The sequence below is a fragment of the Miscanthus floridulus genome, chromosome 3, assembly GCF_019320115.1.
Source record: "Miscanthus floridulus cultivar M001 chromosome 3, ASM1932011v1, whole genome shotgun sequence".
Taxonomy (NCBI): Eukaryota; Viridiplantae; Streptophyta; class Magnoliopsida; order Poales; family Poaceae; genus Miscanthus; species Miscanthus floridulus.
In genome coordinates this window covers 144,742,177-144,769,672 of record NC_089582.1, presented here as the reverse complement: position 1 = coordinate 144,769,672, position 27,496 = coordinate 144,742,177, and the positions used below count along the sequence as shown (strand labels likewise).

The 27,496-nt window shown below is 44.1% G+C and overlaps 2 protein-coding genes and 2 pseudogenes across 3 annotated transcripts; 2 read left to right on the top strand and 2 right to left on the bottom strand.

Annotated features, from left to right (window-relative positions):
* Window positions 1-8,023: 8,023 nt before the first annotated feature.
* LOC136547378 (uncharacterized) lies at window positions 8,024-11,221 on the bottom strand (annotated as a pseudogene).
* A 671-nt stretch (window positions 11,222-11,892) lies between these two features.
* On the bottom strand, window positions 11,893-16,669 carry LOC136547377 (probable glycosyltransferase STELLO1). Of its 2 annotated transcripts, none has more exons than XM_066539333.1 (4): window positions 14,962-16,669; window positions 14,675-14,801; window positions 13,417-14,583; window positions 11,893-13,288 (listed from the first exon to the last, which is right to left on the bottom strand). In XM_066539333.1, exons 1-3 carry the CDS (start codon window positions 16,566-16,568, stop codon window positions 14,107-14,109), a joined length of 2,211 nt encoding a protein of 736 aa, XP_066395430.1. In that variant the 5' UTR covers window positions 16,569-16,669; the 3' UTR covers window positions 11,893-13,288; window positions 13,417-14,106. The 2 variants fall into 2 exon arrangements, with proteins under 2 accessions (XP_066395430.1, XP_066395431.1); XM_066539334.1 differs by having other exon boundaries at window positions 11,893-13,284.
* Window positions 16,670-17,323: 654 nt separating this feature from the next.
* LOC136544628 (uncharacterized) lies at window positions 17,324-20,303 on the top strand (annotated as a pseudogene).
* A 2,392-nt stretch (window positions 20,304-22,695) lies between these two features.
* Window positions 22,696-25,871, top strand: LOC136547376 (uncharacterized). Its single transcript, XM_066539332.1, has 5 exons — window positions 22,696-22,839; window positions 22,949-23,099; window positions 23,195-23,550; window positions 23,660-23,729; window positions 25,763-25,871. Exons 1-5 carry the CDS (start codon window positions 22,730-22,732, stop codon window positions 25,829-25,831), a joined length of 756 nt encoding a protein of 251 aa, XP_066395429.1. The 5' UTR covers window positions 22,696-22,729; the 3' UTR covers window positions 25,832-25,871.
* Window positions 25,872-27,496: the final 1,625 nt, after the last annotated feature.

Below are 27,496 nucleotides of genomic sequence, written 5' to 3'. Positions count from 1 at the left end.
TCTTTCATGCAACCATGTATGTTAGGAGGCTAGGCAGTTACAGAAGAAACAATTCAGGGTGGCGAGTAGTTCGCAGTAATCTGAAAGCCTCCTGTAATGCAGATCATGCTCCCCGTGCGAACTGTCTCTTTCATTTGTGTTGCTTCCCTTCTCATATTAATTCAAGCGGCAACAGATCTTGAGAGACAGAGAGAGGGGAAAAAATCACGCATTCTGCATGTTTTACCATTTTCCTTGTTGCTAACATCAACAGCAAATCTTTCAACACCAATTGTGAGCTACAGTTCTTTTGCCATTCTCATTTCAATGAAAACCAAGGTCTTGTTTGGTTTCTTTCCCTAAAGTTTACTTTCTATCCTATTGAATATTTGGACACATGCATAGAGTATTAAATATAGACAAAAAAAACTAATTACACAGTTTGTGACTAATTTACGAGACGAATCTTTTAAGCCTAATTAGTCCACGATTTGATAATGTGGTGCTACGGTAACACATACGCTAATGACAGATTAATTAGGCTTAATATGGATTCTATAATTTTTTTTTATTAGTATTGGAAAAAGTCTACTTAACCCCTTTCATACTTAGTCTACGTCACCCCCACTATGAAACCGTGTGTTTTACCCCCCCTGAATTTTCTAAAACCGTCTATTTTATCCTCTGTGCGGTTTTCAGCGTCGGTTTTGCTACAGTAACATCAGGTCTGCTACATCAACGGTGGGTTTGCTACAGTGCCAGTGGGTTTGAATTTTCTTTTTTTTATTTATTTTCGGTGAATTTTTGAAAAATCATAGTAAATCATAGAAAAATCATAAAATGAAAAATCTAATTTTATTAGACTCAACATGAGTAGATCTACATAGTAAATATATAATACGGTATGCTTTAGTACAGTTTTTTTGTAGCTTTAGATTAATTGAAAAATCTAATTTTGTCTATAATTAATTAGAATTTATCTATAACTAAGTTATACATAGTCCAATGAGTATGAATTTTTTACTATAGTTCAAGCATACAATAATTAGCGTACCATAAAAATTTCACCACAATTGGACCATAGAAGCTGCAGCTATGAATTATTCCAATTAATTACAGACAAAATTAGATTTTCCAATTAATCTAAGGCTACAGTAAAAAATTTGTACTAAAGCATACCGTATTATATATTCACTATGTAGATCTACTCATGTGGAGTCCAACAAAATTAGATTTTTTATTTTATGATTTTTCTATGATTTACTGTGATTTTTCAAAGAGGCACCGAAAATAAAAAAGGAAATTCAAACACACAATCACTGTAGCAAACCCACCAATACCGTAGCAACTCGTTGTTACTGTAGTAAAACCGCTGTCAAAAAACCGCCCGGAGGTAAAATAGACGGTTTTGGAAAGTTCAGGGGCTAAAACTGACGGTTTCATAGTTGAGGGTGAAGTAGACCATGTATGAAAGGTGGGGGGTTAAGTAGATTTCTTCCTATTAGTATTCAAATACCTCATGCGGTACCCTTATGTGACACCCCAAACTTTATACCCAGAATTTAAACAAGGCACGACCAATTTCACTCGAGTAATTGTTGGAAAAGAAGAACGTAAAACCATGCTCTCCCGACTGCTTCAGTTAGAAATTTCCCGACTGCTTTACCAGTGTGGTCATTCAGTGTGAGGTCAGCGCACGGTTCATGAAGTAAGTGTCCTTGATATCTATGCTGAGCTGACTAAGAATCCAAGGGCAAGGGTGGTGTCTGTGTCTCCATCGTGTGGATCAGACACCAGCCCTCACCGCTGCTCTCAAGTTGACCTTTTAATTTCAAGATCGAGTAAATCATCATCGGTTAACCCGCTTATCGTGTCTTCCTCTGTACAGTACGTTGCAAGGTTATTCAGCTTGCCAAATTTACAAGTCATTCTTATTTACCAACAAAAAGATATTACATAAATGAGAACTGAGGTACTCATAAATATATCCCTCATCTGAAACTAACTAGAAAACCCAATTAAACAGCATCTCTACATTTTATACGCTTTTTCCCTTGTTACTTGAGAACGGAATTTAGCAGGTGTTCTGCAGTTTCATTTAGTGGAGGTAAGGAAAAACTATAGTAGTCCACCCACTGATGGTAGGGATGACAAAATGGAGTGAAAGGAGAAGACTGAAAAAAGGTGCCCATTATCAGGCGTTAGTATTTCAGCCTTGTTTATAGACTTATAGTAATGCTGACAAGGCTTGTAGTAGAAGCAATAAGCTCTAAGACGGTACTCCTACCTTGAACAACGTCTGTATCAGATAGGGAACTTACAACGTGTGTACCTTAAAAATCCAGTATTGAACACCACCAGTTATTTTATTTTATTTTCTCTCGAATACACCAGTACCGTCAGTTATACGACACGAAAGCAATAGGTTACGTTCATATAGGCGTCAGCTACGGCCTGTTCGCTTGGTCGCATTTGGATTATAAGCCATGGTTTATCAGCCAACAAACAATATTTTTCTCTCACACTAAACCAGCCAACAGTACTTTCAGCTATGGATGAAAACGGTACGGATATTTATTCGACCGTCCGTTCGACCGAACAAATATGAACATTTATCTGGATAGTTACTCGGATATCCGTAATTTTTTTCGGATACGGATACTAAAACGGATATCTTAGGCGGATATCAAATACGGATGTAATATCATCGATATCCGGCGGATATCGGATAATCCGGTTAAGTATCGGATATATCCGGATATTTAAAAACGGATATTATCCGGATATTATTCAAACGACCTTGGATGGAGAAATGATCAAAATAAAAATTGTAGATCTCAAAAAGTTATGAAACTTTGTTGTTTACAACTTTTTCGTTTGAAATCATTTAGTGCTTCAAAATTTAAACCGTCCAAACTTTCTCAAATGGAAAACTAGTTTATAGGCGTCAAAATTTAAAAATCACAAATTTGAACCATCCAAACTATCTCAAATGGAAAGTTGACCAAAACAACAATTGTAGATCTTGATGAGTTGAACAAACTTGGTATTCAAAACTTTTCAATTTGAAGTCATTTAGAGTTCATAATACTATAGTCAAAGTGTTGTTTTTTCATTTGACCAAATTTGACTTGGTCAAACTTGCTCAAATGAGACACTAAATGACCTCAGATGAAAAAACTTTGAATACCAAGTTTGATCATCTCAGCAAGATCTACAATTGTTACATAGCTTATTTTCCCATTTGAGAAAGTTTTATCAAACACTAGTCACAAATTCTTGAATCTCATATAGACTTTCTGAAACTATGTCACACACTTGTGAAATTTGAACTATATTTTGTTCAAACTTTCTCAAATGAAAAAATAGCCTATATAAGGATTGTAGATCTTGATGAGATGAACAAACTTGGTATTCAAAACTTTTCAATTTGAGACAATCTAGGGTTCCAAAAACTAGTTTTTAAACGTCGAAATTTAAAAATCATAAATTTGAACCGTCCAAACTATCTCAAATGGAAAGTTGACCAAAACAACAATTGTAGATCTTGATGAGTTGAACAAACTTGGTATTCAAAACTTTTCAATTTGAAGTCATTTAGAGTTCATAATACTAGAGTCAAAGTGTTGTTTTTTCATTTGACCAGATTTGACAAACTTGCTCAAATGAGACACTAAATGACCTCAGATGAAAAAACTCTGAATACTAAGTTTGATCGTCTCAGCAAGATCTACAATTGTTACATAGCTCATTTTCCCATTTGAGAAAGTTTTATCAAACACTAGTCATAAATTCTTGAATCTCATATAGACTTTCTGAAACTATGTCACACACTTGTGAAATTTGAACTACATTTTATTCAAACTTTCTCAAATGAAAAAATAGCCTATATAAGGATTGTAGATCTTGATGAGCTGAACAAACCTGGTATTCAAAACTTTTCAATTTGAGACAATCTAGGGTTCCGAAAACTAGTTTGTAAACGTTGAAATTTAAAAATCACAAATTTGAACCATCCAAACTATCTCAAATGGAAAGTCGACCAAAATAACAATTGTAGATCTTGATGAGTTGAACAAACTTGGTATTCAAAACTTTTCAATTTGAAGTCATTTAGAGTTCATAATACTAGAGTCAAAGTGTTGTTTTTTCATTTGATCAAATTTGACTTGGTCAAACTTGCTCAAATGAGACACTAAATGACCTCAGATGAAAAAACTTTGAATACCAAGTTTGATCGTCTCAGCAAGATATACAATTGTTACATAGCTCATTTTCCCATTTGAGAAAGTTTTATCAAACACTAGTCACAAATTCTTGAATCTCATATAGACTTTCTGAAACTATGTCACACACTTGTAAAATTTGAACTACATTTTGTTCAAACTTTCTCAAATGAAAAAATAGCCTATATAAGGATTGTAGATATTGATGAGCTGAACAAACTTGGTATTCAAAACTTTTCAATTTGAGACAATCTAGGGTTCCGAAAACTAGTTTGTAAGCATCGAAATTTAAAAATCATAAATTTAAACCGTCCAAACTATCTCAAATGGAAAGTTGACCAAAACAACAATTGTAGATCTTGATGAGTTGAACAAACTTGGTATTCAAAACTTTTCAATTTGAAGTCATTTAGAGTTTATAATACTAGAGTCAAAGTGTTGTTTTTTCATTTGACCAAATTTGACTTGGTCAAACTTGCTCAAATGAGACACTAAATGACCTCAGATGAAAAAACTCTGAATACCAAGTTTGATCATCTCAGCAAGATCTACAATTGTTACATAGCTTATTTTCCCATTTGAGAAAGTTTTATCAAACACTAGTCACAAATTCTTGAATCTCATATAGACTTTCTGAAACTATGTCACACACTTGTGAAATTTGAACTATATTTTGTTCAAACTTTCTCAAATGAAAAAATAGCCTATATAAGGATTGTAGATCTTGATGAGATGAACAAATTTGGTATTCAAAACTTTTCAATTTGAGACAATCTAGGGTTCCAAAAACTAGTTTTTAAACGTCGAAATTTAAAAATCATAAATTTGAACCGTCCAAACTATCTCAAATGGAAAGTTGACCAAAACAACAATTGTAGATCTTGATGAGTTGAACAAACTTGGTATTCAAAACTTTTCAATTTGAAGTCATTTAGAGTTCATAATACTAGAGTCAAAGTGTTGTTTTTTCATTTGACCAGATTTGACAAACTTGCTCAAATGAGACACTAAATGACCTCAGATGAAAAAACTCTGAATACTAAGTTTGATCGTCTCAGCAAGATCTACAATTGTTACATAGCTCATTTTCCCATTTGAGAAAGTTTTATCAAACACTAGTCATAAATTCTTGAATCTCATATAGACTTTCTGAAACTATGTCACACACTTGTGAAATTTGAACTACATTTTATTCAAACTTTCTCAAATGAAAAAATAGCCTATATAAGGATTGTAGATCTTGATGAGCTGAACAAACCTGGTATTCAAAACTTTTCAATTTGAGACAATCTAGGGTTCCGAAAACTAGTTTGTAAACGTTGAAATTTAAAAATCACAAATTTGAACCATCCAAACTATCTCAAATGGAAAGTCGACCAAAATAACAATTGTAGATCTTGATGAGTTGAACAAACTTGGTATTCAAAACTTTTCAATTTGAAGTCATTTAGAGTTCATAATACTAGAGTCAAAGTGTTGTTTTTTCATTTGATCAAATTTGACTTGGTCAAACTTGCTCAAATGAGACACTAAATGACCTCAGATGAAAAAACTTTGAATACCAAGTTTGATCGTCTCAGCAAGATATACAATTGTTACATAGCTCATTTTCCCATTTGAGAAAGTTTTATCAAACACTAGTCACAAATTCTTGAATCTCATATAGACTTTCTGAAACTATGTCACACACTTGTAAAATTTGAACTACATTTTGTTCAAACTTTCTCAAATGAAAAAATAGCCTATATAAGGATTGTAGATATTGATGAGCTGAACAAACTTGGTATTCAAAACTTTTCAATTTGAGACAATCTAGGGTTCCGAAAACTAGTTTGTAAGCATCGAAATTTAAAAATCACAAATTTAAACCATCCAAACTATCTCAAATGGAAAGTTGACCAAAACAACAATTGTAGATCTTGATGAGTTGAACAAACTTGGTATTCAAAACTTTTCAATTTGAAGTCATTTAGAGTTTATAATACTAGAGTCAAAGTGTTGTTTTTTCATTTGACCAAATTTGACTTGGTCAAACTTGCTCAAATGAGACACTAAATGACCTCAGATGAAAAAACTCTGAATACCAAGTTTGATCATCTCAGCAAGATCTACAATTGTTACATAGCTCATTTTCCCATTTGAGAAAGTTTTATCAAACACTAGTCACAAATTCTTTAATCTCATACATACTTTCTAAAACTATGTCATACACTTGTGAAATTTGAACTACATTTTGTTTAAACTTTCTCAAATGAAAAAATGGCCTATATAAGGATTATAGATCTTGAATCCATGACCATGACTCCATGAGACCCATGAAGCCATGAGCTTGGCTATTTCTACTCATGCCACGAAGATTGGTGCTTGTATGATGTTTGATGTATGATGTATCTGTATCTTTATCTTATTTGTTGCTTTACTCTTTAGTCTTTCGGCTTAATCTAGATGGATTATGGACTCATAGAGTGGTGTAATGGTTTGCGCACGTATGATATATATATATATATATATATATATATATATATATATATATATATATATATATATATATATATATATATATATATATATATATATATATATATATATATATATATATATATAGGGAGAGGCTATTCAGTAGCCGGCTACAAAATAAGTTATTCTGTAGCCACCTCCATTTACTATAATTTTATATACTAATTTACCATAATATAAATACATATTTACGATAGTTGGGTTACTATAACACATGGGGATATTTACCATAACGTTATATTAAATCACTTAGTAAGGAGTTACTATAATCTCGTAAAATAACATAGTAATTATCGTAACTCAAAGTGGCTACAGAATAAGTTATTCTGTAGCCAGCTACAGGATAGTAGTTCTATATATATATATATATATATATATATATATATATATATATATATATATAGGGAGAGGCTATTCAGTAGCCGGCTACAAAATAAGTTATTCTGTAGCCACCTCCATTTACTATAATTTTATATACTAATTTACCATAATATAAATACATATTTACGATAGTTGGGTTACTATAACACATGGGGATATTTACCATAACGTTATATTAAATCACTTAGTAAGGAGTTACTATAATCTCGTAAAATAACATAGTAATTATCGTAACTCAAAGTGGCTACAGAATAAGTTATTCTGTAGCCAGCTACAGGATAGTAGTTCTATATATATATATATATATATATATATATATATATATATATATATATATATATATATATATATATATGCTTTTACTCAATATCCGAATAGATATTTGTATCCGACCTTCTCCGAATCCGATTCATACCGTATTCGATACTCATTATTCGTATCCGTAACCGAGTCAATCCGTATTCGTATATGTATCCGAACGCTATCCGTGTCCGAATCCGAATCCGAACAGAAATATGAAAACAAATATAATATGAGTGATATCCGTTCGTATCCGATCCGTTTTTATCCCTACTTTCAGCCATGACTTATAAGTCAAACAAGCCCAAACGAACAGGGCGCTAATCCATTCAAACAAGAGAAAACAATGGAAGTTTCCTCAATCACTCCGAAATAAACCCATATTATACAGACCATAGAGTAAAACATAACCTAATTTCTTTGGTAGTCTGAGTTCAGGACCAGAGCCTTGGAAAGGGCATGCCAGTTGCCAGGTGACGACACCCTTGCTCACTGACATGTGGATCCACGGGCCACATGGCAGCTGAACCAAAGTTTTTTTTTTTTTGAAGGAACAGCGGAACCAAAGTGACTTTTGTTTTAACTGAAGCAAGTGGCTATGATCATGCAGAAATCAGAGATTGGGAGATCAATAATCTTACACAAAAATTTTCTAGTTCCTTCAATAGCTACAACAAATCTGATCTGGTCATTTTATACAATGTTAAAGAGTTACAAATTCGGCATTGCACTCTCCTCAGTCCTCAGGGTCGCCCTTGTGGAGCATATGCAGTATGTACAGAGAAGCTGACGACAAGAAGATGCAAACCGAGTAGCTGAGGAGGTCCAGCCCCGTGGCTATTGTCACCATCTTGCTCCTCTCGAACATCTTCACAAGCAGAATCATCACGATGACATGCCCCACTTTTGTCTTGAGCGCGTCAAGGGAGGTGATCTTCATCCAGTTCGGGCGTTCCTGCATGAACAAAAGATTTATCGTATTGCTAAAGGATTTTTTTTTCATACATGTGCCTTATTACTATTTATCAAGTTTGAAGAAACAGTAGAAATGATGAGTGCAGTTTTCAAACCAGGAGTAGGAAATGCTATGAGTTAATGTGCAGTTGCTATGTTTTGTTTCAGTAGCTGGTCGTCTGAATGTTTCACTAGTAACGGAGTTAATCTGAATTCAGCAGTAGACTGAAGAGCATGCAGAATAAGCAATGGGATGGCATTCGAGATATGTTGTCTGTTCACCGGTTGGTTTCTGGGCTGATTTGGGCTGGTTGATGCTGGTTTGTTGTGAGAGAAAAATACTGTTGGTTGACTGATTTAGGCTAGCTGAAACCAACAAGCGAACGGGCCGATGGTTCTGCATCTGTGTGTACGGGCCGATGGTTCTGCATCTGTGTGTCCAACAAAAGCATATAGGATACTGATAAATGGTATTCCATCCGTTCCAAATTATAAGTCGTTTTGGCTTTTTTGGTAAATCAATTTTGCTATGCATCTAGATATAATAATATGTCTAGATACATAGTAAAATGGATGAAACAAAAAAGTCAAAGCGACTTATAATTTGGAAAGGAGGGAGTACCAGGCTATCAGCAAAACTTATAAACTATTTGGGACTATATGTAGTCTAAATTTTTCAGTAGTGGAGTAGTATGAATGAGTAATTCACTTGACAGCAAGTAGTGTACGAACTGTTGTAAGAAATGAGCAGTTGACTTAAAAATGGGTTTAATCTGAATTTTCAGAAGAAGCAACGACATTCGAGACATGATACATGAGTGCGAGTGCAATGTAAGCAAGCAGACGAGTGCTGAATATGGCTTGATATATACTTCAAAAGCAGCGGCGGATCCAGGAAATATTGTAGGGGGGACTGAACAACACTGCTGCTCGATCTTAAGTCTCAGCCCCCCCTATACTATAGAACTTTGCCTAAAAATTCATAGGGGCTCTACAGTAATTTGTACTGATTCGGTTTGGGTAGGGGGGGCTTGAGCCCCCCCCCCCGTCCCACCGCTAGATCCGCCCCTGTTCAAAAGGTATCAACAGAACTTGCAAAAATGTTTGAGATTTCAAATTCCGACAATTACCTTCAAAGCGAACATCCCGAACAGCGATGATCCACTCAGGGCACGGTCGGATTCAGAAGGAACTTCTGCGGATGCATTGCTGATGAAGAGACCGTAAAGACCCATCCCAAATATCAACATGACTGTTCCAGCAAGATACACATCTGCAGAAGATTGTGCACAAGTGTACCGCAAAGCAACAGTTTAGTGAGGTGGCACAGACGGATATGAATTATCGTAGCAAACAACATTATTGATGATGCTAACTGACTGAACAAATTAGCTAGAAGAACATCTCACCGATGGCCTCTACGACTTTGAGGACCATCTGCCCCGTATGAATCCCCTTAGCACAGCTCGACCAATAAACCTGGTATGCCTCTTTGATGAAGACACAGCCCTGATCACGAGTAGATGTCAGATAACCAGATCCATGAACCTTGGTGTGGAGTGACAGTAGAAAAGCATTGGCGCCTAACAATGGTAATAAGTATGCATGATTGCTTGTGTGTGTCACAGTGAAAATTTGAACAGATGCAAAAGTGGTGCTAAAACTTGTGGCCAACAGAATGGCATGGTAACACAGTTCAACTAGTCATGTCAGTTTGCAAGAAAGCTCTGTCCATCGCGCACGGCCACGTAAACTATTTTCAGATTCCAGCCAGAATAACACTCGCTACTAGGAGAGAATGCCAATTTGAATTTGCTGTCTTACATGACTGCGGGCATCGCCCAAGACCAGTACTGCGTTTTAGGTTAGAACCGGAGCAGCCATGGATGGGAACGGGGCAGGCAGAAATCCAAGATCGCTTACATTGAGGAAGCACAGGATGGAGCCGGCGAGTGACCCGGCAACGGCGAGAAGTGCCAGGAACCGGAAATCGAAGATCACCTGCGACGAGCACAGCAGCAGCGACCGCGCGTGGCGTCAGACCGGTAGAATAGAAGACTCTGGAGGCGAGCGAAAGGCGATGGAGCAGATAGATGGGAGCAAGCGTACCCTCTCGATGGTGGTCTCGACGACGGTGGACTTGGTGGCGGTCGCGGGCGTTACGGCGGAGCCGTTGGGCCCGCCCACGATCCCGTAGCCACGGACGTCCTGCGGCGACGACGCCACCTCGCCGGACGGCGAGGAGGAGGCAGCCGAGGCGACGGCCACGATCCGCCGCCGTGGCGGCGGTGGAGGGAGCAGCCGGGACCCCGCCGGAGCCGCGTGGACGGCTGGCGCGGCGCAGCCGCGCAGCACCAGGAGCGCCATCGGGTTGCTTGCTGTGCTCTGCGCGCGCGCGCGAGAGAGAGAGAGAGAGAGGCTGGGCGGTTGCCGCGACGTGCGTGCGGCGCCGGTGCGATGCTCCGGCCTCCGGGCGGGCTGGGTCGCTGGGACTTGGAGTGGTCCGAGTGGAGCGAGAGCGAGCGAGCGACGATCTGAAGGAGAGGTGGGCAGAAGGGGTGGGGGAGATGTACCTGGCGTCGCGCGTCGTCGCTGTCGGGTGACGCACCCACTGTTAGGTTTGTTCCAGCGCGTGGAGCACGAGCACCGGTGCCGTGAAGCGCGACACGACGGTGTAGTGGAGGTCTGGAGCGGGAGGGGCTAGCTGCCTATCTGCTCGAACCCACACGGCCGGAAGAGGCGAGTCCGGACTCTCCGAAGTCTGGACGAACGAAAGCGAGAGATGATCAGGTGAGACGCGACGAAGACGACATCGCCGTGCCATAGTTTGGGCCAGCACATGCTGGCGCCCCCAGAGGGCAGACCGGCAGCCAGAGCCGTGGACGGGAGCAAGCTGCCCCGTGTTTGTATACCATGTTGGCATGCAGCATGCGTATACAGGAAGGACTACAGATGCGGTCCAGAACGCGCGCGCACAGGAACGGCCCATCGAAATCCACGGCGTGCGTGGGGTGTGTGGTGTGGCCGTGTGGCCACCCATCATAGATTTGTTATCCGTGTCCAAAGTCATGCGCGTACGAGAGTCGAGAAATGTATTTTTTCTTTCTATAAATATTCCTCATAAACATGTGTCACAAATCCACAGGGGAGAACCTATACCTCAGTGCCGTGCGTGTGTGGGGACCGTCTGCACCAGCAGCATGCGGACATCCAACCAAACTACGCCGCGTGGCAAGAGATTTAGGAGCCAACGCACGGTGCGACACAGTGCTGATCAGGGCCCATTAGTCAGAAGTCGCTCGACGCCGCAGGAGATTCGATTTGGCTCACCGGAAACCTCTGGTGTTTTTCCTTTGTTATTGAAGTGCATTCTAACTATATTAAATCTTTTTATATGTCGATAGAAATAATTTTAGTAATAATCATGAAAACAAATCTTTACTTACATGCATGATAATTTTGTAAAGAGCACAACAAACAGCATGACTCTTAATTTTTGAGACAGGATTATAGGCATATCCCTTGATTTCCAGAACGAAAACTAACCCATCAGGTAAAATTGAATTTCAATACCTGACTGAGGTCCTGGACACACTTATATATATACCAGCTGGCTGAGAACCGCAGTTCACAACATAGACCGACGTTTCGTGGATGATAACTGAATTGTGAATTCTGAGAACAAACATTAAAAAAAAAACTTCTACAACCAGAATGCTACAGGAGAAAAGAAATCTGTATGCCTAGGAGACTGAGGTCTTGTGATTCGTGAAACACAGGTCTCCCTTATCATTGTATTTGAGGCCAAACATAGTCAGATGGAGCACACAGCTATCATCATCACCCAAGAGATACTTAGCTTTGGCTCCCTCACACATCTCACTGCGGATGAGGCAAAATTTGCTTCTTCCCAAGCATTTCTCAGTTTCCCTGCAAAACAATTTGTCCTCCACCAGTTGCCAATCCAATTCCACTGTGCCAAGCTCTATTGGAGTTTCGCTGCCGTTGTCAAAGGGAAGTTGGCAGCAACAAATATACCAATCCCAGCGAAGACCGACCCATGCGTCTAGCTCGCTGTCAAAGTAACCTTCATCTCTGAAAGGTAGAGCCCAGGAATGCCACCTCCACACAGAATACTTAGTGTTGAGAGAGTAGGTGCACTTCTGGAGACCTGGACGATCTCTGTAGGATGTGGTCATGTAGATGGTGTGTCCATCTGAGTGCACAGCATATGATGTAATGGTCTCGTAGACGCTGAACGGTGGTGGCAATGACAGGAGACTCCTCCAGAACCAGCCCACCTCAGATGGACTACGTGAGCCAACCAGTGCGCATGACATCACATCAAAGGAGTGTTGTTCGTTACAAGATGGAGGTGAAAATACATAGAACATTCCATGGGCAGCCACAACAGTGTCGAAGCCACCGCTTAACTTATCAGCCCGACTTATCAGCCATGGTACGGTGTTTTTTTCTCACAACAAAATAGCATCAGCCAGCTTATCAGCCGCAGAAACCATCCGCCAAACATTGCAGATGAGCAGGAATGGCAGGGCCAAGTGCCATGGTGGCGAACAATGAAGATCTTGTTTCCCATGGTGGCGAACAACATGTCCACGTCCGCTGGTGACTCTAACCGTACTACTGGAGGCTCGAGGAGGTGCCCTGCAGCAGCAACCCTGGAGGAGTCCTGGTTGTCGTCGGAGTCAAAACTGACAAGGTCAATCTTGTGGATGCTGTATCCCTTCTCCCAGTCATCCAAGACTAGATAGAGATGCTTCCACCGTCTCTCTGGGCGTGACCTTTTGCAGGCCAGGTCTCCATTGCGGCGCTGGTTCTGGCCGTAGCCCTCCCCTCGGCGCTTAGGCATCCCTTTCCTCCAGATAGTAGTGCGGTAGACGCCTCCCCTCCCTTTGTGTATCTGGATCTATCTACGGATGCAAAACGAGCCTTTTTAGAGTCTAAATTTATACAGCGCAGACAGCAGCATCACAGGTTGCAATCGAAGAGAAGTCGGATTCCGAAACTGAATCTGGAACCACGAGTTTGTTGTGTGTACCTGGCGCTAGCTGGCGGCGGGCTGTCTCGGACCCGTGGAGAGGACACCGTGGTAGATCCTTCCAAGCTGCTTAGCGGGGCGGCTGGATCGATTGGTGACACCCGATCGATCCAACCTGCTCAGCCTCAGCGGGGCTGCCCGATCGATTAATCAACTATATGCCACCTCTCCTCCAAACCCTACCTGCAATCCAGGCTGCAGCCCCTCTGTTTATTTTCGGCCCTCCTTGCGTCGAGACCCGACAGGATTTCCGACCATAAGGGCAAATTTGGAAGACCACAGAGGACTCCTCGCGCGACACACGTGTCAGTTCTGCAACGTTTGCTTGGTTGCCTACTACATCTCCTGGGCCTTGGAAACGGACGTTGGGCTTTTGTTGCCGCCCTGGCGCCCTGCCCTTCCTCTTGCGCTTGATGACAGCAGTACTAGGAAGGAAGGAGTATCATCAGCCTTAACTGATTCATTCATCAAAATAACACTAGAACTTTGGAAATTCTTTTTTTGTTGTAGCTCAACAAAGTAAGCTTGTATTATCTAATGATTGTACATGTAAACTGGATCTAATAACACTAGATTATCCTCATCCTCAGCTGGAAGAAGGGAGGACAAAGAGGAACCAAACATTATCTTCAACATTGTTTTGTTTTCTCTCTCCAACCTGACGCATTAAAAAATTAGTGAAATCCTAGATCAGACCAATTCCATAAGAAATGGATCTCCTGAAGACATAACCCTGATTAGTTTTACAAAGTCCATCTCATTCTGAACCTTCACCGGGTACACTGCATGTGCTTCAGCAGTATAAATTGTTGAGAGTGTGGTATTTGATGGCAGATCTGCCCTATAGACAAGTTTTGTCAAAGCTTTGGATTCAAAGTTGCTCAGTGAATCCATTGCAAGGAATAACATGGGGACTGCAAAACTGTGATGAATGTCTAAGCTTCCAATAGCTTTAACAAGATTTGAAAAGCCACCGATGTACCGCTGAGGTATGTAAAATATCTCACTGCTGCAACGAATTAGATTATTTTCACCAACATTTCTCCTGTAATTATCTTCGTAATGAGATGGAAAATTGCTGACTGCCTTTTTAATCATGTCCCCTTGGTTCACAAACCACTCAATTTTGTTACCATGTAGAGGCACATCCGACCAAGATTCCTTCACCTGGGAAGAGGTTAATTTTATCTCATCAAAAACTTCAGAAGTTCTGTATTTCACATATATATGTTCTAGAAATCATGACGTGGATATGCACCTGGTTGGTTATCCAGAGCCTAGCCTTATCAGCATTCAAGAGGTTCCAGTAATTGAAGATCATATGATCTTGAAGGAACAGAAATCCTTGAGCACCTCCAAACCGAGCAAACACCTTCGGCAAGTACCTGCAACAAAAAATTACCAGTACACACTTACAGAGTAGCATAGTTTTGATACGAAGGAAATGAAGCTCTACTGGATGCAGCAATCAGTAAGATTTAGGGGTTTATTTAGTGTTGCAAGAATTTTATCGACCAAGTAAGAAATGAAGTTATTTTTACTCACTTGTAGGCTTGTGCCAAGTTGCTGAATTCCACAGCAAGATCAGAATTGCTTTGCTCTGAAAGAATAACAACTGCTCGAAATATCCGACCGTAAAGCAGCCTCCACTCTAGTGCAGTTCGGTCCACAAGTTCGGCGCAATGAACTATGAGCACGATATCACCAAAATGCTTCCTCCATTTAATTAGATTGCCAATTTCAGTGCTTACTTCCCCAATCTCTTCAACCCCAAGATGCACTGAAGGCAGCTTCTTTGGTGCAAACTCCTTCTTGTCCCCATGTCCAATGGTTGCCCTAGGCCGGTCAATCTCCAATGACATCAACCGTGGCTGCCGGTACCCGATAGCAACAAGATCTTGGAGCCAAGCAGTCATGAAATGCAAATCCTTTTCACCCCAGAATCCCTCCTCTGTCATCGCATAGCTTAGATCAAGAATCCGCTCGAACAGTGTCCTCTTACTGGATCGCCACTCCATTAGGAACTTTATCAGCTTCCCTACATTGACATGGAGATCCTTCTCTTCATCAAATGGGTGAGCACGCACATTATCTATGCGGTGCACAGTTGGTGGGTAGACAACTAGGTACCCTCCAATCTCCCATAGTATCCTCTGTGCCCAGTATCCGCGTATGACATCCGATGCCATTGGACTCACTGACACCGGCAATGCAAGCCCCCAGAACGCCGGCGAGTGGAACAATGTGTTAACAGAGTTGACTGGCGTCATCGTGCCCTGTGGCAGCGCAACCTTGGGTGCATCCGCGTCAAACCGGAAATCAAATGCCTCCATCTCCAATGACTTCCGAGTGAAGTAGAACACTGAATCAACATCCGGAAGGCCATTACACAACCCTTGTTGCATGAATTGGCCACCACTGAATATCTCGGTGTAGAACTCCTCAGCATCCAGTTCCCCTGCCTTCTCCAGCGGCAGCCCCCGTGGCCAGACCGACGGCTGCCCAAAGTGCACGAACGGGTTCACGACCGTCCGGTTAGGATCGGCATGGCTGTACTGCAGCAGCACGGCGCCTCCCTGGCGCTGGTCCAGATCGACATCGAAGTGAGCGGTGAGGTTCCCACCCAGGACGGCGTTGCGAGCGTCGGCGTCGTAGATGACCCGCGCCCCGCGCTGCACGGCGAAGAGGTACGCCGCGGCCTTGCGCGCCGGGCCCCGGGCTGGAAGGAAAGAGACGGAGCGGAATCCGAGGCGGGCCTGGTCGGCGAGCGTGAGCAGCACGGCGCCTGGTTGGGACCAGTCCGCGGGGGTCGCCTCGTCGGCGACGGCGAGGAGCTGCCACCCGGGGACCGCTCGCAGCGGGCGGTGCCGCGGGGCATGCGGCGACGCGGTGAAGACGATCCAGCGAGAGCCGCGGAGGTCCGGGTGCGGCGAGGTGGGGAGCGCGGGGAGCGGGGGCACCCGGGACCAGAGCACGGACGGGTACGGGAGGCGGCGGGGCGCGCGGTAGGAGGCGGGGCAGAGCGCGGACGGGGAGGCGCCGCCGTAGAGGAGGAGCAGCAGGAACGGCGCCGTGGCGAGCGCCGCGAGGAGGACGTAGACGACGCGCCTAGATGCGGGTGTGGAGGTAGTCGGCAAGGCGTGCGGTGGCATTTGGGCGTTGGGGGAAGGAGAGGGGTTGACTCGACGCTGCCGGGTCAAGCGCGAGCGTCGCGGCGCCGAGCTGGTGGCCGCTGCCGGTGACGGTGAGATTGTTCGGCACTTCGGCCGGGAGAAAATCGGGATTTTGCCCTTATGCAAGGTGGGCTTCGCCCAAATACCATCAATTTTGTGGGCTTCGTTGAAATGCCTTTATGAAACGAGTCCAACACGCTATAATGCCATTTCGAGGTTTAAGTGGACTTTAAAAATTTTTGAGGCAAAATTTAAGCCTTCAGTGACCATTTTGCCCCTGAGGTTGCTGACATATTCCCTGCGCTCTCCTCTCTCCCCCTCTCGCTGTTCTCTCGCTGGAGTGAAAGGCAGAGCGCCGCCCCCCACCCCCGCGCCGCGCCCCCGGGCCGAGCCTCGCCGCCGCCATCCGCCCCCCAAGACGCTCCCTGCCCCAGGCGAAGGCTAGCCCGCCGGCGCCGCCTAGAGCAGGTCCCTGCTCTCCCCGTCGCTGGATCTGCGGCCGCTGCTCCTGGTCGTCCGGGTGCTCTTCCCCAGGCGAAGGCGGCCCCAGCCAAGCCGCCCGTCCGGGCCAGGCCGTCGTCGCCCGACCGCGCGTCACCAGGCCAACCCTGCTGAACTAAGGTGAGGCTTCAAATTTGCCCTTATTGAGGATTGATTTGTGGATTCAATGGGTATAGTGTTAACTTAGGGTTTTACAGGAGTAGGAAACAGTGACTCTGTTATGTGCTTGTGGTATGGATTGCAATCGGAGTGATGTAGTTACCGGGTATGCATCATTATTTACTCTTTGTTGTATGGTATGCATGGATCTCGTATGCGTGTAGTGTTCTAACTCTGTAATGGGTGTTTTTTTAGGCTCGATGCGGAGCCTGAGCTTAGTTTAGTGTCTGTAGATGGTGGCATTCTAGAACAGCCACGGGGACATGTCGTTAATTGGGATGAATTACGGATTGAGGAAAGGCAAGATGATGAAGGGGAAGAAAGGTTAGAAATTATCGATGAGGATGAGCTGTATCGTTTGCTGGGCCTGAGAACCGATGATGATCATGGCCAGGGTGCTGCTGATGGTACTTCAAATGAGGATCAGGCAATCGCAAACAATGGTAGTACAGTCCCTGATGTTGACACTAGTGGTGCAGCTATCCCTGTTGATGATGCAATACCGGAGGAGAGGGTGATGGTGTATGACCCTAACAAACCATGCATGGATATTGGCACTGTGTACCCCAACATGGTTGAGTTTAGATTGGCGGTGAGGCAGTTTGCCATTAATAAAGAGTTTGCACTACACACTGTGAAAACAGACACAGAGAGGTTTATTGGGAAGTGCATGGCACCAGATTGCCCTTGGCATATTAATGGTCGAAAACAACGTCATTCAAAAACTGTTATGGTATAAAAAAAAATTTTGTTATATGAATATGACTTCTTTTTTTTAGTAATGGCAATGTTCTAATTTTTGTAACAATGCAGGTTACAGCTCTGATTGATCAACATAATTGTTCATCCAGTGCGAGGAGACTTACTACTACACCCACTGCTGCCTGGGTTGCTTCAAGGGGTATCAAGCACCTCAGGAAGGACCCAAATATGGGCACAAAATAATTGAAGAAGCAGCTGCAAGACGACCATAAATGTGAGATTCACTATGACACCGTTTGGAAGGGGAGGCAGATTGCAATGAAAGAGTTGTTTGGTAGCTGGGAGGAAAGCTTCCAAATGCTGTACAATTGGAGGGCAGAGGTTCTAAAGCACTCACCAAACAGTGTCATTGAGATTGACATCAAGATGGTTGATGGCAAGGTACACTTTCACAGGTTCTTTTGTGCTTTAAGTCATTGTATTGAGGGTTTTCTAGAGGGATGTAGGCCTTACCTTAGTATAGACTCCACTGCATTGAATGGTAGATGGTGTGGACACTTAGCAGCAGCCACTGCTCTAGATGGACACAATTGGATGTATCCTGTTGTATTTGGTTTCATAGATGGTGAGACAACAGAAAATTGGGAATGGTTTATGACTCAGTTGCATAAGGCCATAGGAGACCTACCTATTCTTGCTATTTGCACTGATGCATGCAAAGGTCTAGAGAAAGCTGTTAAAAATGTGTTTCCTCATGCTGAACATAGAGAGTGTTTTAGGCATCTTATGCAGAATTTCATTAAGAAGTTTGGGGTGATGTTTTTTCGAAGATGTATCCTGCAGCTCGAGCATATAGAGTTGAAGTATTTCAATATTTCTTCAAATTTGTTAGAGAGGCTAGTGATCAAGTGATGGAATGGCTTGACAATCATCATAAATTGTTGTGGATGAGAAGTGCATTTAACCCTGAAATCAAGTGTGATTATATAACCAACAACCTTGCTGAATGTTTTAATAATTGGATCAAGGACTGGAAGGACCTTCCTGTAGTTGAGCTTGCTGATAAAATTAGGGAGATGCTAATGGTATTGTGGAGGAAGAGAAGGCAGATTGGACAAAAGCTTAATGGAAGAATTTTACCTGCAGTCATACGTCAGCTGAAAATGAGAACCAGAGGCTTGGGTCACTTGACAGTTATCACCTCTGATAGTGTGGCTGCAGAGATATGGGAAATTAATAGCATCCATAACAGGCATGTAGTGAAGACGTATCTCCATGAGTGCACATGCCTTGAGTGGCAACATACTGGTAAGCCTTGTTAGCATGCTTTGGCTTTTGATTACAGCCCAACAAACTGTGGATGTGGATCTTGAGGGATTTGTCCATGACTACTATTCAGTGGAAAATTTCAGGAATGCCTATAAGAGATTAATTGAGCCACTCCCAGATAAAACTCAGTGGCCACATGTGCCACTTCCATTTACAGTTGGGGCACCATTGGACAAAAAGGGTGCTGGAAGGTATAGGAAGCTACGGATAAAAGGATGCCTTGAGGGAGGAAGTGGTGGAAAAGGAAAAAAGGCTGCCAAGGAGGCTGCCAAGGAGGCTGATAAAGCTGCTGAAGAGGAGGCTATGCAAGCTGCTAAACCTAAAAGGCAATTGGTAAAAGGGAAAAGAATGTGTAAGGGGTGTGGAGAATTGGGTCATGGAGAAACAAGCTACAAGTGCCGCCTAAATGGGACAAAGAAAAGGTACTGATTTCTTTAGTTTTGTAACTTACATCTACTAAATGGGACAAACAAGTGCCTAAATTGTTGTAACTTGCAGGAAAAGGAAGCCTAGGACAAATACAACCAAGTATGGGAAGAATGGTAAAAAAGCTGCTGGAAAAAATCCTGTACAGTCTGATAATGGTGTTGTACAGGCTGAGACTGCTGCTGTACAGTCTGAGAATTGGGCTGTACAAGCTGAGAATTGGGCTGATACTGCTGCTGTGCTGCCAGAAGTTGTTGCTGTACAGTCTCAAGATGTTGTCGTCCAAGCTGAACAAGTTGCCACAGCTAAGGCCACTCTTTTGTCAACAAGTCCAGAAAGGTTGACTAGAAGGTATTTCATGTTTCTAGAAAGCTGAACTTACTCTTTCATGAATTATTTCATCTTTTGTCAACATTTCTTTCATGTTGCAGCCGACTAGCTGTACTACTTGGAGAAGGGCCAAGTACATTGTTAAATAAGCAGCCAAAACCAAAGAAGGTACTACATTTATCTCCAAACAAGCAGGCTACAACTTCACCAAAACCAAAGAAGGGAATAGCGAAGAAGTTGATTCCAAGGAAGTTGACGACGAACTGAGATGTGAACATGTAATGAGCTGGCTTTTGAAAAACTGTACTGTAATGAGCTGCCTATGTATGAGCTGCCTTTTGAAAAACTCTACTGTAATGTATGTGGACATGTAATGCTGACTGTTGTAAGGTATTGTGTGAACCTTTATGAACCTTTATGGAATGTTATTGGTCCTTTATGAAATCTTCTTTGATTTTGGTTAGTTGAGCTATCAAGTAATGTCTCTGTTGTACTTGCATTCTGATAAAGTGGTAATGCATGATTAGTTGACAGAATGTGTATGAGTTGTATAGTACCTATGTATGAGTAGTTGACAGAATGCATGTCTCTGTTGTATGAGTGTATGAGTAGTTGACAGAATGCATGTCTCTGTTGTATGAGTGTATGAGTAGTTGACAGAATGCATGTCTCTGTATAGTAACTGTGTATTAGTTGAGCTATCAAGTACCTGCTGCTGGTGCCAGAATGCAGGAAAATGGATGACCCTTAGTTGACAGAATGCATAACAATGGATGACAGCATGCAGGAAAATGTGGCATAACAATGGACGTTTGTTCGTCAGAATTAAAAAAAGCAGTACAGACCTTGTTTCATATGAGGTAAAAGAGATGGTTTTCAAGGATAACTTTCAAGAAAAACAGCAGAACAAATATGTCATTGTAGATCCTGCTCCTCATGAAGCTGATTCTTTTCCTAGTACTGATAATCACAGGGAACATATTGAAGAACTCATTGCAATCTGACATTTTATTACCATAGAGGAACCAACAGTGCTGTACAAAGATAAGTGCTGTACAGAGCATGAGTAGTGCTTCTGAAGATATCAGTCCATGAAAGACAGAGGAACCAACAGTCCTAGAACACAATCTTGTTTCACTTGCTAAAGCTAATTAATCAGTACTGATACAACATAGTTCTACAACACAATCTTGCTTCACTTGCTAATAAGCACTACCACACCTAAAAGAACTATGACAGTCATGACTAAACAAAGCACCACCAACAGCTGGACCAGATCGATAAGCTTGTCCATCTTGAGATAGATCCTATCTTCATCAAAAATTCTGCTTTTAAGCTTCATTTCTTCTTACATTTAGTTTCACCATGACCTTCTAATGGCACTGCAGCTAGCAAATCTTCTTTAAGCTTCTTTGCGACTACTTTCTTATACTCTTCCAACCACCTAAAGAATGGACATTTCTTCAATGCCTGTGGAAATGACAATACATAACACAGTTTATTTATCCAAACCTTGACACAATACCTAGTTCAGTTCTATATGACAATAAACAACAGAGCAATATATACTCACAAATTCATTGTAGTTTACGCATTTGAAGAAAATTCTGCCGTTGTTCTTCCAGGATTTGCATTCCACTACTCTATCACCACAGTCTGGGCATGGAATCAGGGGGATCCCACTAGGGCCAAGTGGATACAGAGAAACGGCACCTGTTGGGATGAACGACGAACTAGACGAACCCTCACCCATAGCCTGGTGTGACGCAGGGAGGCGCGGCGGGCCTGGTGACGCGCGGTCGGGCGACGACGGCCTGGCGCGGACGGGCGGCTTGGCTGGGGCCGCCTTCGCTTGGGGAAGAGCACCCGGACGGCCAGGAGCAGCGGCCGCAGATCCAGCGACGGGGAGAGCAGGGACCTGCTCTAGGCGGCGCCGGCGGGCTAGCCTTCGCTTGGGGCAGGGAGCGTCTTGGGGGCGGATGGCGGCGGCGAGGCTCGGCCCGGGGGCGCGGCGCGGGGGTGGGGGGCGGCGCTCTGCCTTTCACTCTAGCGAGAGAACAGCGAGAGGGGGAGAGAGGAGAGCGCAGGGAATAGGTCAGCGACCTCAGGGGCAAAATGGTCACTGAAGGCTTAAATTTTGCCTCAAAAATTTTTAAAGTCCACTTAAACCTCGAAATGGCATTATAGCGTGTTGGACTCGTTTCATAAAGGCATTTCAGCGAAGCCCACAAAATTGATAGCATTTGGGCGAAGCCCACCATCCATGAGGGCAAAATCCCGATTTTCTCTTCGGCCGGCGAGGGGACCGGAAGGGGGGACGCTGGATGGCGTGGACTGCGTGGCCTGGGTGGGAGTAGGCTCTAACAGAAGTTGGACTTGGACCGAACTGCAGGTCTCTTTCCTGGGCAATTTTCAATGCCATGGGCTGGATTCGAATCTTGATTCAGCCCATTAATTTAAGAGGCGAAACCTGGACCCGCACCGCTGCACTCCTCCGGCGGCCGGCGCTCCGGCTTTCCCCCAGACGCTCGAAATTTCAAAATGGCGCTGCTCCCCTGTCAGCTCCACGGCCACGCCCCCGAAACTTTTCGAAAATCCCCCACAAAATCCCAGCCCCCCGGGGCCCCGGCAACCGCTGCCTCAGCCACCACCGGGCGACTGCTCCTCCTCTGCCGGAGAGAGCGGCAGGCGGCATGGGCGCGGAGTATCCCACCTACGACGACGTCTCCGGGGCCCGCGCCCTCCTCTTCCTCGCCGACTCCACACCCCCGCCGGCCCCGCCTTCGCCTCCTCCCGCTCTCAGGTACTTTCCTCGCTTGCCTCGCGTCATCTGCTCATCGCCCCCACCGAATTGCACTTCATCACCGCAATTTAACCGAGCCTCCGCTGCGGCGCGCTTCTCCGCATTGCAGCGACGAGTTCTCCTGCTACTCGGGCTCCTCGTTCTCCTACTCCGGCGCGTCGGCGAGGTCGTGCGTCTCCGACTTGGCGCAGCGCGGCCGCCCCGTCGACCCCCTCCGCGTGCTCTCCGTCGTCGCCTCCCTCCGCCGCGTCGACCCTAAGGTGTGCAATCCGGTTCCTCGACTAATGATGAGCACGCGCTTGCGAGAAGTTCTCTTCTGCGATTACGCACTGATGGCTCTGCTCCTTGGCTCCAGGTGCTCGCCGAGGCCACAAGCGCGCTGTTCCATACCGACGCAGAGAAGAAGCGGAAGGGCGTGTGGATCGAGATCGACAGCGGCGGCGACGAGGATGACCAGAGCGAGAGGAGCAGCGCCGTGGCCAGCGAGGGGAGCACCGTCACGGCCGTCGCGTCCGCGGGCTCCACGGCCACGTCGGGGAGATGCCACTGGGCTCCGCGGGCGGGTTGTGCTGCTGGTGGGACTGGGAAGGGGCCGAGGAGGGCGGACGTGATCATGCAGTGGTTTTCACAGCCGCAAGCTGGGCCAGCCACCGAGAATGACATCCGCGCCGCCGTCGGCGACAATTCCGGCACGAGCAAGGCGATACGCTGGTGAGCTTGACTCTGCCTCCGACTCCCATTTGAAGCGGTTTTGCAATGGTTGCCTGATTGCTGCCTAAACCTGTGTATCTGCGTGCTTCCGCTCGTGCAAAATTTGCAGGCTGCTGAAGCAGGAGGGCGGCTTGCGGCGTGCAGGCACTGGTGGTGCCCTGGATCCGTATGTTTATATGGTATGTTAAACTCGTGCAGACTACTTGAATTAGGATGGTAGTTGGAATTGCATTTTAAAATCCGCAATGTGTTGTGCACAGCTATGAACTTCAAAATCAGTGAATTGAAATGTAGAACTCCTAGAACTGCAAATTAGGATTTAGGAACTTGCCGCAGCCCGCAAGCATAAGGAGTCATTTTAACCATATCTTAGTTTTTCTGCTGTGCATTATAGTTATGGACTCGCATGATATATCGTGTATACTAACTTTCTGAAAAAAAAATTCAGGTCGCAGACTGATCCGATGAAGTTAACTAAGTTTTGTTTATAGCAATGGAGATGTTTACTGTAAGGCTATTGGAGAGGCCAAGTTATCTTCTGAAGTGTATCTAGTAATTTCTACCTGCTGTTGTCTTAATGGCCTGGTTTTGCCTTCCCACGGAGAAGTATAGGATAGAAGTTAAGTTGTCATGTTAGCACGATGAAGATAAGCTCTTGGACAGAAAAATGGCAAGATAGAATCTCAAGTATAAGTTTAGTATAGAAAGTATAGCAATGAAGATAGCATACTTTCGTTGTTGATTTATGCTGAGATGGTATATCGTATAATCAAATATAGATGGAATAAAATGAGATCATTTTTCAGCTTCTTGAATGCAATGAAATTTTAATTCGCCCCTTTTCTTTTTCTTATGGCATATATGTTGTCGAACTTGTGTGCCATTTGTCTGTGATCTAGTCATTGTGCTTCTATTTGTTCTATTATGGAGGATCAAGGTTTTCAAAGATACCAATTTATTGCCTTGCAACAATTAACAAAGCTAGAGATGTCGAGTCTTGAGACTCAATCATCTGCATGATTTCTTAAGCTAAATCTGACATACTAAGAGGATATGCAGAGTGAACTTTTGTGTGACACCTGAAGCCATTGGTCCTCTTGTTTGAAATTCTAGCTCCTCTTCTTGGAGAGCATATGCTTGAACCAGAAAGCTGAGTCCTTGGGGTACCTCTTCAGCGTCTTGTAGTCCACATAGACGACTCCAAACCGCGAAATGTACCCAAGCCTCCACTCGAAGTTGTCAAGCAGCGACCAAGCAAAGTACCCAATGACTCTGGCACCGCCATCTATTGCCTTCTTGAGCTCAGTTATGTAGTCTCTGTAATAACGAATTCTTACTGTGTCATGCACACCCTGGGTAATACTAACATCACCAGGTTGGTCCATTCCTGCAAGAGCATAACACTTATCAGAACCAATCCATAGACCATTTTCCTTGGAAATTTGAATTTTGATTCATGAGTACCATTTTCAGCAAGGATCATTGTAGGATTTTCATAAGTTTCCTTGACATAGTTGACAGCCCTGTTGATTCCCCACGGCACAATGTGCAGCCAGTAGGAGTTTGCCTGCACAGCTCAAAGAAATTTACAGTTACATAATCAGAGGCAAACCAACTTTCAGTCCTCCCTGCTTTCGATGTCTGAAGACATCTACCAGCATACTTACATGAGCGCCAATAGGAACGCCGTTTCGTTCGTCTGCAGAAACATGTGAGAAGCATATGACTAAATGAGCATCTAGTCACAGTTGACAGCAGCACAATAAACTGCAGAATTCAAGAATTTGGTATGTCGAGTCAGAAACTTACAGACAAAACCAACATGCCAATCATCCTGGTAGCTGACTGGCGTCAGGTTCCATGTCCCACGGTCCTTCATGTAGAAAGAAGTGTAGTGGTTGATGCCAACATAGTCTATAGAGCCTTTCACCATCCTGGATTCTTCATCGCTGAACAATGGCAGCCTGTCTTTGACAATCTCTTGCATCGAGTATGGATACCGTCCATTTATAATGGGATCAAGGAACCTGTAAGAAGATTGTAGTATCAGTTTGTTCTTGGCAACGAGCTGTGTTAGTTTGTTTCCCTCCAAGATAAGATATCATCAGTTTGTGCCTAGTACGCTATAATAATGTCACTGACTCACTGATACAATGAACCTCTAATAAGGTCTGCAATGACATTTGGTCCTGAATCAAGTGTGTGTTTTCAGGGTTTTACCAGCCTAGGTGGAAGTCCCTGGCTCGCTGTGCTGCAGCCTGGTCCGCATTGCTGTCGCTGAAAGGTTCGTACCACACGAAATCCAAGAGAATTCCAATCCTCCCCTTTTGGTAAAGCTGTTCGTTTAATGGAAAAAGAGATACAGATCATCTTTCAGATGCCTGAGCACTAACATTTCAACTGAACTAAATTTGCACCGTGCAATTCACACTTCTGAGTTCTGGGGCTTGAAATGGTTAGCAGGTCTGCATTTTACCTGATACTTGTTGCGGTATCGCCTCACCGCAGCTGCATGAGAAAGGATGAGATGGTGTGCAGAAAGGTACGGCTCCGTCATGGAGTTACCTCCTGCAGCGCACCCAGAACACCTTCCCGGTACGTGCAAGCCATTGTCATAGCCCAGAGCGGCGACGCACCTCGGCTCGTTGAAGGTAAACCAGTTCTTCACCCTGTCCCCGAACGTCTGGAAGCAGAACTTGGCGTAGTCTGCAAACGCCTCCCTTCATGAGCACAGCGTGCAGTTGGGTCAGACTGACTGACACATGGTTAAATCAAGTTGAAATTTGATTTCTTGATGCCTAGTTTGAAATTCTTACACAATCTTTGGGCTAAGCCAGCCCAAGTACTGTTCATGTAGTGCCAATGGGGGAGGTCATAATGGTAGAGGTTTGCATACGGAATATAAGAAGCTTAATCAGGAATCTGCATGTTGCAAGTGTATATTTTAGTTATTTTAGATATATGTTTCAAGTGTTTTATCTGGATGTGTTGAAGTATATCGGGTTGTTGCATAACATGCATGTTGCAAGCGTATGTTTTAGGTGTTTCATACGTATGTTGCAAGTGTTTTATCTGGATATTGCAAAACTAGATCTGGATGTTGCATGCATTTGCAATGGCTTTCAAGTGTTTTAAGTTGTTTTGCAAGTGTTTTAGACATACGTTACAAGTGTTTCAACGGTTTCGGATGTATGTTGCAAGTGTTTTATCTTGATGTTGCAAAAGTAGATCAGTGTTATACATGTTGCAATGGGACCACCTACCACAACCGCCTGTTGCAGCTGTTGTGGGTTGTTAGAAAGCACACAAGGCATAAACGGTCCCTGCCTACAAGCGTGTGGAAAGCATATGAGGCACGAGCGTTGAGCAGTCTCCGCATGTTTTCGGTAGGACGAGTGGCGCGTGCGGTCCAGGTGGTGCGAGCCCCCGTGTGGGCGTGCCGGGTGTAGGCATGGGAAATGGGGTAGTGGCACCGGTGTCCGGACGCGGACGTCCGTCTGAATATCTGGGCGCTAGCAATAAAAAAAACAGAGGGAAAGAAATTCAGGACAGCTTGCTATTTCGACATGTGATGTTTCTGGCCCAGCCTATGACCCGTCTAGGAACGGCCGAAGCCCAGGTGAAGCACGACTCAGCCTACGGGCGGGCGGCCCAGCCCAGGAAACGGCGGCCGCCATCGTCGGCCATTAGTCCGCGGGTGACTCGGACGGACGGAGCAGAGTCCGCACGGTCCACGCCCCCGACCTCACGTCCGGTGAATGGTGATCACGGCTGACGGCTCCTCGTGACGGCGACGGATCATGGCTCTATGACCATGAACCACTTCCCTCGCAGAGCGGGTTGCGAGCATGCTTGTCCATCCTCCAAGCATCCCTCGTGCGGCCGAAGATTCGTCGCAGCAGCACAGAAAAGTCAACTTCACCGATGCTTTCTTCCTAGGGCATAG

Excerpts from the sequence above, each read along its gene's own strand:
- LOC136547377 (XM_066539333.1), bottom strand. The coding sequence starts at position 16,568 with ATGCCACCGCACGCCTTGCCGACTACCTCCACACCCGCATCTAGGCGC. Across the intron at positions 14,802-14,961 it reads AACTTGGCACAAGCCTACAA|GTACTTGCCGAAGGTGTTTG; the intron begins GTGAGTAAAAAT and ends TTTTTGTTGCAG. Across the intron at positions 14,584-14,674 it reads GGCTCTGGATAACCAACCAG|GTGAAGGAATCTTGGTCGGA; the intron begins GTGCATATCCAC and ends ACCTCTTCCCAG.
- LOC136547376 (XM_066539332.1), top strand. The coding sequence starts at position 22,730 with ATGGGCGCGGAGTATCCCACCTACGACGACGTCTCCGGGGCCCGCGCC. Across the intron at positions 23,100-23,194 it reads TCCGCCGCGTCGACCCTAAG|GTGCTCGCCGAGGCCACAAG; the intron begins GTGTGCAATCCG and ends CCTTGGCTCCAG. Across the intron at positions 23,730-25,762 it reads TGGATCCGTATGTTTATATG|GGTTTTACCAGCCTAGGTGG; the intron begins GTATGTTAAACT and ends GTGTGTTTTCAG.